The sequence below is a fragment of the Ptychodera flava genome, chromosome 3 (genome assembly GCF_041260155.1).
Source record: "Ptychodera flava strain L36383 chromosome 3, AS_Pfla_20210202, whole genome shotgun sequence".
In the NCBI taxonomy this organism is placed as follows: Eukaryota; Metazoa; Hemichordata; class Enteropneusta; family Ptychoderidae; genus Ptychodera; species Ptychodera flava.
In genome coordinates this window covers 35386123-35397090 of record NC_091930.1, presented here as the reverse complement: position 1 = coordinate 35397090, position 10968 = coordinate 35386123, and the positions used below count along the sequence as shown (strand labels likewise).

The 10968-nt window shown below is 39.7% G+C and overlaps 1 protein-coding gene across 1 annotated transcript; it reads left to right on the top strand.

The window, feature by feature from the left end:
• Positions 1 to 6660: 6660 nt before the first annotated feature.
• On the top strand, positions 6661 to 9338 carry LOC139129896 (beta-1,4 N-acetylgalactosaminyltransferase 2-like). The gene is made up of 2 exons (XM_070695585.1): positions 6661 to 6790; positions 7604 to 9338. The coding sequence occupies exon 2, from the start codon at positions 7626 to 7628 to the stop codon at positions 9084 to 9086; it is 1461 nt and encodes a 486-aa protein (XP_070551686.1). The 5' UTR covers positions 6661 to 6790; positions 7604 to 7625; the 3' UTR covers positions 9087 to 9338.
• The last annotated feature ends 1630 nt before the right edge of the window (positions 9339 to 10968 follow it).

Genomic DNA, 10968 nt, shown 5'->3' with positions numbered 1-10968 from the left:
CTCACTTGTGAAGTAAGGACATTCGGTGAATTACATGAGCCATATTTCATTAATGCCCCTGGAATAGAGCAAATTGCCGAATCATATGGTTTCTCAAAACAGACAGATGAAAAATTTTCTTGTCTGATGTTTCGTAAGAGAACATAAAAAGGTTTGATCTTTGCCACAACTTTGCAATTTCATTGCAATTTTTATGATCAACATCATCAACAATATTCACCATGGCAAATTACAGAACTATATATATATATATATATATATATATATATATATATATATATATATATATATATATATGTACCTTTAAAGGATACGGCAATTTTCGTCAATTTTGATATTTTGACCAAGACGACGTCGATCCGGATACAAAAGCTTCATTAGGAACGTTCTTTAAATTTGAGAATTAGTAATACTGCTAAATAACTTCCAATATTGTTATATCATACTATGTGCAATGTAAATAACAAATTTCATAAACTCTGATCAGGTTGATACATTCCAAAATAGGTAAGTTTATTGAATATGCAAATTTGTAATTAGTCAAATTAAAGATGCTTAGTGTCTTTCAATAACGTTCTATAATGGCATCTTTAATGTACATAGTAAGTTTTGTCAGCTTTGATCAAGTCAATTCAGACATATATCCTTGAATAGAAAAGTTTTGAGTCATTGTGTTTTAGTTTCTTATTCGTAAACACCCTAACGTCGCCTGAACTGTCAACTAACAAAGTACTCCCATGCCGTACTATATGGTTTCCATTGTAACAAGGAGGGTGGAAGTACTGCTTAAAGGTCCCGCGGAGCCTCAAAAGTCGTGTAATAAATTCAATGTTTCATAGACTGCAACACTAATTATCAAAATGATAAATATGAGTGTTATTTAATTTTCGGAGCTGTTCATTGCCGTTGTGATTTAGTCGATTATTGTTCTCGACAAATGGCATAATTTTGTATGAAATAAATTTCTAGGCGTATATGGTACCTTTGTAATCGTGTATAACTTAACGGAACGTATGTGTGGACAAAGAGGTAATCTTGCATTACTTTTTACACAAACTTGAACGCCATGATCCTCGCTAGTGCGACCGACGACAAGAAATGATTGACAGCTCGCCCACGGCGCACGGGCATTATTCCTAAATTAGTTCAAAAGTTTAAACATGGAATTGATATGGCTATTATCTTCGACATGGAAAAAATGTGTACCGATAAAAGATAGACTTTATATAGACTTTAATCTCGACAATACAGCAAAGGATATCTCTCTCTCACTCTCTCTCTCTCTCTCTCTCTCTCTCTCTCTCTCTCTCTCTCTCTCTCTCTCCTCTCTCTCTCTCTCTCTCTCTCTCTCTCTCTCTCTCTCTCTCTCTCTCTCTCTCATTCATCTATTCACAGGTTACCGGCCTAGCTAGCACTTCCATTGCGCATAGCAGTTCAGAAAGCCTTGTTTTTCATTCACTAAATGATTGCAGATATGTAATTACAAAGTGACTACGAGTGTTGGACTAACAGTCTGATCAGAGGATGGTTATTTCATGACGCATGCATGACCATTGGCTTGACCTTGACCACTGTTGATTCTCATTGTTTCTCCCTTACAATACCAAACAGTAATACGAACCTTTTCTTGTAGTAGGAGTTATCGCCGCTTAAACTAATGATATGATGAAAATAAAAGCAAAGTCGGGAATAAACAAATCACGTTTCATTCATTGACATTTCCGAGTTTGTTCATGTTAACTGATTTAAAACAACTACAAAATTTGAGCCTTGGACATCGAAACTCGATATTCATGTTCGTTCAAATTAAAATTTTAATCAATTCATTAAAGTACCAAGGATATAACATGTCATGGCAATATTTCTTAGGATCTAGGGATGAAGGTAGATTGACATACTTTAGTGAGGAAGTCCAACTGTTAAGTTGGAGCGCTAAGACTTTGTCCAACTCTTGCAATCCATCGTAGTTTAAATTAAAAGCAATGTATCGCAAAGAGTTAAAGAGTGCTTTTAAACTATCACAGGGGACTTAAATGACTCTACATTGATTACATCGCCTAAACGGATGAGTTTAATGCTTCCTGTAAATCCTCACCTATGACTTCTTCAAACCTATCAAAATGGACACTCAGTCCATCCAGAACAGACAGGATGTATAAAATGAGTAATTTGTCATTTTAAGGAGAACGTTTCTTTGGTTGTATTATGACTGTTCTATAATACCCTGCACAAGGTTAGTGTTGATATGTAATACAACTTAGCCAGTTTACCGGTGCCACACTCTTGCAATTTCACCGACTATGTGCAGAATACATAGTTCTTACCCAAAAAGTCTGGAATGGTGCGGCTGTGAAATAATATCATGAGATCTACATGCCTTATAGCGCGATGTAAAATACCAAACTGTACAGAATCATGGAACATATGTATCGATTGAAACTGCTTAATAGTATGTTGAAATACAGTACCTCAGCGGGGCTGTAGCTGAAATGCAACTTTCAATTACTGCAAAATTCTTCTCTCGTCAATATTCTCAACTACAATATTCTTATCTATGCTATTAAAGCAAAATATCATGGAAGTTACTATTTTGATGGGTTTTATGCCGATAAAAATTGAAATTAACGCAAGCCAAAATATGACAATAAAGTGTATTTTGTAACTATATTCCAATAAACCTACAGTTTAGTTCGTTGAAGTTGTACTAAACCAAAGAAATTATTTTAAACCGTTTTCATTGTCTGTTCTTCCGGTACGGCGACGTTTTATCGATCTATCATGCAGGCAAGGTCCCACAAAATATAATTGATATAATCTCAATAAACATAATCTCAATAAATACAATAGTAACGCTTACGGTACCAAATATGACCGACTTTTTTGTGTGCTGCTATCGTGACAGTGACAGAAATGAAACAGATTTACATCGTGTGCCTATTTTATCAATTATAGTGTAACAGCTGGTTGTACAGATTGAGCGTGTCGTCCGGTGCCGTGCGAGCCGCCATCTTGAATTTTTGTAACATTGTGTGACTAAATGCGCAGCGCGGCACCGTCACTACTAGCTACTGTACGAACGCAGAGGGGAAATGTAGTAGTACAGGGACGATGACACACGAATTGCCTATCTCCTTGACTACCCACGGTTCCAGTAGTGTTTTGTGAGTCACAAAGTATAAGCTTGTCCTTTTGCAGAAGAAAACTCTGATTTAAAAATCTCGCTACCATGCGGCTAAAGCTCGGCCAATTTTTAGGCGGGATTATTTGCTTCTCGGCCGGTATGTTGCTGTCCAATATTATTTCCCTGCATCAGACAAACGATACGAGCCTAGCGTTGGAGGAAACTAGAGACGTGGCGAGTATATTCCACGAAGATGCATTTTACACAAATATGAACACGCCGGTGAGCGGAGTTGTCGACGAGTTGTTGGAGAGGAACATCTATGATGACGTCATTGAAAACAAAAGCATGAGCGACTCGGTTACGAGCACAACTGCGGAGAACGTATTTATACAAGATAGCACCGTTATCCGCGAAGAAAGGGAAGACCAGGCAGTAGCAAATAACATCAATGATATGCATACATTGGCCCAGCAGGAATTAAGGGTAAGATCCCTATTTAATTCGTGGACCGAGGAAAGAGAGGAAGTATCTCCGCAGAGGGAAACAAAATTTAGAAACAAAATGGCGCCACGAGAATCGTGCAACTGCCATAGAACCCTGAAGCATCCGCTGGATGACAAAATGGACGAACGACGCCGGAAGGAAGCGCTTGTATGGTTACAGCACGAGGCTGAGAAGAGAGAATCATTCTCGTTTTGTAGGGCAATGTCTCCACTGGACTATATCGGAAGTGGCATTGTTGTCGAACCCCTGCAATCTGTTCAATTGGTCGGGATTTCGGTTGATCCGCTGGCAGCTGACGTTATCACTATTTCAAACAAAACGCAACGATTAACATTAAATATTAAATCGACAAAAGGCCTGGGTAAACTACACCTTCGGGGTCTCGCAAAATTTAAACGACTGGTCAAACATGGCGGATTAGAAATTTTTGGGAATGACACATCGCAATTGACATTACTCAGTCGTAATGTAAGCAAACTGAACCGACTGTTGAATCACGTCCTATATAAAAGTACTTACTATGACGTCAACATCCGGGATATTCTAGAAATCACTTTCATGAGCTTTAAGGTGAACGTTAACATTCATATTAGGCGCCAAATTTTACCTGATCTCTACGATTCCGGTCCTGACGGGCTGATCTCAGACAAAGTTACTGTCATAACGAAAACTTTCGAGCGTTACGATGCTGTGAACAGATTAGTCGAAAGCATAAACAAATTTTACCCAAATATGATGATCATAGTAGCAGACGACACAGAAAACGCACAAAGGATTATGGGAAGGAATGTAAAGCAAACCCTCATGCCGTTTGCTGAGGGGCTCTTTGCAGGAAGGGGGTAGCTTTGAGTCAAGTTACTACCAAGTACTTTGTTTGGGTTGACGATGACTTTGTATTCACCGAGAAAACAAAGTTAGAACTCATGCTGAAAAAGTTAGAGGACCCGCTTGGTCGTCTGGATGTCATCGGCGGGACTGTGAACGGCAGAGCCTACAATAAATGTTTCATATTCAAATATGGCGGTGCCACCGGCGACTGTCTGAAAACAATTTACGGAGCTACCGACCTCACGAACGATTTCAAGAATGCGACGTAGCTGATGTCGTCATCGATTTCTTCATGGCGAGAACCTCCGTCGTCAGACAGGTCGGGTTCGACCCAGAATACCGTCGGATCGGCCACTCTGAGTTTTTCATCGACGGACTGGGTAAAATGAGAGTAGCGGCTTGTAAGGACGTTGATATCGCCCACTTTCAAATGACAAATACCAAGTATGCACTTTACAGAACCAGAAAGGATGACGCAACGTATCCGAAAAGACACACGAATCATCTATTTTTCAGTAACAACTTAAAATGTACTTGAGAATTTTTCATGCATTTATTTTATATATTTTATCTTCAAGTTTAGAGAGAGTTTGATTGACGTATGTAACAGTAGCTACTCAGCATGCACACCCTTCTGTCGGAAACATTTAATGTTAAGGTAGTACACGCTTCGAAATTGAAAGACTTAAACTTTTGCTCAAATTTTTCGTAAGAAAGCCATTCCCTTTCGAAATCAAGAGTAAAACTGAAGGGTCATCGTGCACAATTTGGTACTACAGAAACAAATTACCCGGCATTTATGGGCACTTGAAATTCAAAATGGCCGTCATTCCAGTGTTAACACTATTGACAAATTAAATTTTGTAATTTCACATGAATAAGCCGGTGAAAACTTAAGTTTACCCCATGGGCTTCAAGATAAACCCTAACAAGTGGCAGATTAAACATGACTGTGTAAAGGTTTAAGAGTTCGTATATCTGGTCCCGAGGCGCATTCTACCTTGTGCTGTGGATTTTGTTCGTTTTTTCTTTGATCACTTGTCGAAGCGATGAAATACGTGTTTCACAAACACACTGGTAATGTTACTAGTAAAAATGTACCATTTCAATAAATGCACACGGAAATCAAGATCCAACGTATGTTTTGACCCTAAACAATTTTTTCTGAAGCGATGATGCCAAATGTGTTGGTTTTTTTGCAAAGTGGCTTTCTGAAACTTGAATAACACCTAGCAATAAAGACACATTTTTAGCATTGTTTCCTTAAGTTTTCAATATCATTCGCCTTTTCTTTATACCAGTCTGGTCTGATGAACGTCGGAAGATCATGCAACACAGATTGTTGTTTTCTTCTACTGTATATGATGCAGCATCTCCGATGTCTGTCGGGAGTTTGCCGCGACATGCAGGACAATCAATGCTTTACGCCAGTCACGTACGTACACAACATTCCCTCCCAAAAAAAACACTTACTGTAACATCTAAGCCATTAAGGGCAACAGCGATAAAAGGGACAACGTTGGTTCCATTCCATATAAGCAGAACGTTTGGGGGGAAAATATATATAGTTATATATAGTTATATATAGTTATATATAGTTATATAGTTATTTATATTTATAAATGTATGTACGTATAATATATACATATTTATATTTATATATGTATGTATGTATAATATATATATATATATATATATATATATATATATATATATATATATATATATATATATATATATATATATATATATATATATATGATACAGGGTACTTGACATCCGCGATATTTTGCGTTGAATTGTTGTAACAAAATCAACCCTTCATTTTTCTATAGCTCAGGATAATCATTGTCGCGGGGTGGTACACTTCATGACATTCTGAAATGATTGTATAGTATCCCAAGCTGTTACCATATTGAATTTGTGGCCCTAAAACGCTATAGGGTGCCCAGTGCCATACAATTGTAGTCGTGGAAATGAGTTAGTCTTTGTCGTAATTGACATTTAATTTGCTGGTAGAGTTAAGAAAAGAGATGCCGACTAAATTCCCCAGTTCATACGAATACAGTGATGACATGAATATGGAACGGTTTATTCAAAATGTACATCAACACGAGAAGTGTGGAAAAGGCGTTCAGGATAAACGCAGTTGGTGCCACCTGTTGCACAACAGCGCCGCCAGTGTTAATCTGCATGATTGAAAACCTTTATTGTCATGGAAGCCTTCGTGGCAATGGTGACAGAGACAATGAATGCACAGCGTTTTACGTTGTCATCGAGGAAATTCACTAAATGAATCATGTCGTAGATTATTCTCTTACTCACAGATACAAGGTAAGTTTAATGACGACCGGCTTTTGTCTTTTTTCAATATCGGCATTTTTAAAATTCCAGCAAAATTTTCTGGCTTGATTTGACATGAAGCGTGACGGGTCACGCCAGCGTATTTGGTTTCATCAATCAGAGCACGTCCGCTTTTATGGTCGGAACGCTCAATTTTATTTCTGTGTTACCGGTTAAAGTGACAGCATTATTAAACGATTACCACATGTATTGAGGTCATGACGATAAACACCTCAGGCGCCATTATCAACACATGTCTGTCACAGCAGCTCACAGTTTCGTATCTCACTGAGTGCTGTAAATATCGTTTCAGTATAGAAACTTCCATGATTGTATGAGCAAGATGGCCTTTGACATACAGCGCTTTGAGTTGTAAATTTGCTGTTACTTTATGAGCCTGACACCCTGACCCTTTTCTCTGTCTGTGTCAGACAACCTATGTGTGCCACATTTGTACAGTGGACGAATTACGAAAATACCGTCGACAAAAACGACAATTCTCCGCCCTGTGTTACACAGCGCGGCGATTTTTTTAGCACAGCGCGGCTATTTTGTACACAGCGTGGAAACAAATTTAACAAAGCGCGGAGCTTTTAACACAGCGCGGAGATAAATTTAACACAGCGCGGAGAATTGTCGTTTTCGTCCACGGTACATTTGTGTCTACCTGCTTCTGTGAATTTGGTTCAAAGTACTCGTATAGCAGAGTTGAGAATGGGGTTGTATGACTACCAATGGCGATTTTTGGTTGTGATAAGAATTTAAAAATATTCGTCGATTTATGTCATTCATTCTCCATAACAGGTTGAATCGGAAATATAGGAAGATGAAATTTAAAAGTTTACTCAGCGCCGTTCTGTACTTCACGCTCGGTGTTGTCATGACGACGTTCCTGTTCCTGAATTCGGCCACCCTGGTTTTATTTCGCGAAGGCCTTGACGTCACAAGTGAGGGCGTCGGAACACTAGGCGGAGAGCAACTCAAACAAATCATGAAAGGCCGTCTTCCAAAACAGTTTGGTGACGACGATGGTGACACGGTCGGTGATGACAAGCTCGATATGTTGACTGCTGTCGCAAACGTGTGGAGACATGAGTTCAACAAACTTTCTGACACGGAGGAAGTTTTGCGACACAGGATGCAAATGCAGGAAAAACCTTGCAGGTGTCATAAAAACCAAACTTTCCCATTAGATGAGGCGACAAACGCGAGGAGGTTGGAACAGGCGTTGCTATGGCAAAGGGAACAGGCTGAGAAAAGAGAGCCGCTGGGTGTTTGCAAGTCCATGTCGCCGATCAGTTATGTCGGCAATGGCATAGTCGTGGAACCTCTTCTGCCATCGAGGTTAGTAGGGCTTCGAGTCGACCCGCTTTTTCAGACCTTATTTCCAGTCAGTGTATATTCTCGAGAACTGACGGTGAAAATTATCACAAGGAAGACAATTGCAAAACTAGTCATTGGAAGAACTAACATCCCCTCACACGATTTTCTCATCCTTGGTAACAACACAAGGGAAATTACAATAAAAAGCAATAGCGTGGAAACGCTAAACATTCTTCTCGACAATCTGATCTACAAAAGTATAATCTATGACATCAGCATCCGGGACATCGTCGATGTCAATTTCATGGGTTTCGTCGTGCAAGTCCATGTGCATGTGCGCAGACAGACGCTTCCGGATCTGTACGATTTTGGACCGTTAGCAACGCTTGCGGACAAGGTCACCGTGGTCACCAAGACTTTCGAACGCTACGAAGCCATCAATAGACTCGTTGACAGCATCAATAAGTTTTACCCGGACGTTAGGATTGTCGTGGCAGACGACTCCGAGGTGCCGCAAAGGATTGTCGGTAGAAATGTCAAGCAGACTATCATGCCGTTTGCCGAAGGATTGTTTGCAGGTCGGGGCGTCGCACTCAGCCAGGTCACAACTAAATACTTCCTCTGGGTCGACGACGATTTTGTCTTCACTGAGCAGACAAAACTTGAGTACATGCTCGAGAAACTCGAGGACCCATTTTCAAAACTAGATCTGGTCGGCGGAACTGTTAATGGGAAGAGTTATAACAAATGTTTCATTTTCAACATGGCGGACAAAATGGCGACTGCCTTCGCTCGATACACGGTCGTTATCACAAACTGGATAAATTTCCTGAGTGCGATGTCGTTGACGTGGTGGTCGATTTTTTCATGGCCAAAACGTCGGTCGTCAGACAGGTGGGCTTTGATCCAGAATATCGCAGGATTGGTCACACGGCATTCTTTGTTGATGGACTCGGTAAAATGAGAGTCGCCATGTGTAAAGACGTGGACGTAGACCATGCCCCTGTCAGAAACGCCAAGTATTTACAATACAGAGCGAGGCTAGTCGATAAGACTGACCCCAAGAGACACTCTAACCACCTTCTTTTTAACAATAACCTCAAATGTATATGATTTAATATTTAAAGGACTATCTGTGTACACAAAGCTTGTAGCATAGAGTTATCAAAATTGTTGTTCGTTTTTTTAATAAAAGCACTGTGAAGTTTCTTCTCAGAATAACGCGTGGCGGAAGAATTCTTTAAGTTGATATTTAGAAAAATAAAAAGCAACAGTATGTTTTAGGTTCCAGTCAAACTTAAGCCACCCCTAGGTTGACTTTTCCGTATTTGCGATGTCATGTGCTGTAATGTGGCTGTGCAGTTTAGTACACCCCCTTTCTTCATGTACGTCCATGTTCGAATCAATTCATGGTGGCGGTTCCCCTCTTCATTCCAAGGTAGAATGCGCTTCAGAGACATTTATTGACACTCAAATATTGACAATACAATTCTGGTCTGCCATCTGCTAGGAGTCACTTTGAAGCCTGCAAAATATTTTGAATTTAAACGTCGGTAGATTTAAATTTTGTTTCTTTAATCTAAACCCCTAGTGATTTGTATTCTTGATTGTCAAAGGTGAGAGTTCAAAGTTACCTGAGAAAACTTAGCAAAGTCTTAAACTTGCGTTAACTTGCTTCATATATTTTTAATTCCTATAATGACTGTAAAGCATTAGTCCGTCAATCATTTATCAGGATAATTGATGTGGCAAAGGGCACGACCTAGTGTGTTTGTTTCTTGTCTGATTGCTGTTTGTTTGTATTTTACCCTCCAGTTTAATTTCGGAGGTTGACAAGATTGTAAACGAAGGGTGAAGGCAGTTTGATGTTGAATATAAGTGACATCAAATGTTTGATTTGTAGACTGTTTGCGGACTGCTTTGAAAGGCTAAATAGGGATTAAATCAGAAACAGAGACATTGGCAACTTACTTCATAACGACACGTGTAAATTCTCTCTGGAAGTCCAAAAAAATAATTTTATCGTGAGTCAGTATATTAACACGTAATTCAGTAACGATATTCAATTGGTTGCCCTAAGATTCAAACTTGCAGAACGACTTGAAGATGCAATGTCACCTAGCGACGAAGTCGGTGGTCGAAACCTCATGGATACATATTCGCCTCCGAAAAGGTAGTTCAGCAGTGGAGCTAAGTTGTTGCTATTCTTCGATGGCCATACGCACGTATGGACATACATGCACTTATTCACTCACACAGACCGACTAGGCGATCACCCACTTACTCACAGAGACAGTAGAGCTAAAGCATGGAAAGTACTGCACTGCCATCGTCTCCAAGGGGTTGTGCACTTTATGCACATTTCTAAAGTCTCAGTCGATGAATACACGTGAAAGTCAAGACACGTGACTTTGTCGGTATATGATTTCGGCAAGGAGCAAAATTTTATCATAGCAAACATGTAACTCATCATGTGGGTTAACATTTTTCTTGGCGATATGAGCAGTAATTATTTTTTTCATATGCAAGTTCGCTGTAGCTACGGGCGTTTGTAACATTACTTGGATAAGTGGTTGGGAAGAAGCCCGTTACTGAGACTAGGCCGAAGATCAAGCCTTGGTGGTGCTACAAGAAAGGAAGGTATGGCACGGTAACAACAGATAATTCACGAACCAACAAATTACCAGATCGTTAAAAAGGTGAGTAGGTCGGAACTATAGTAAATGCCTTCAAATGTAAATTGCTGTATTGGGGCTGGTCGAAAATCCTCGAAGTGCCACTTTTGCAATAATTTACTGTCTGTAGATATGCTCCTTTTCCCCGTCATTTTAGTTTGAACGGCGGCG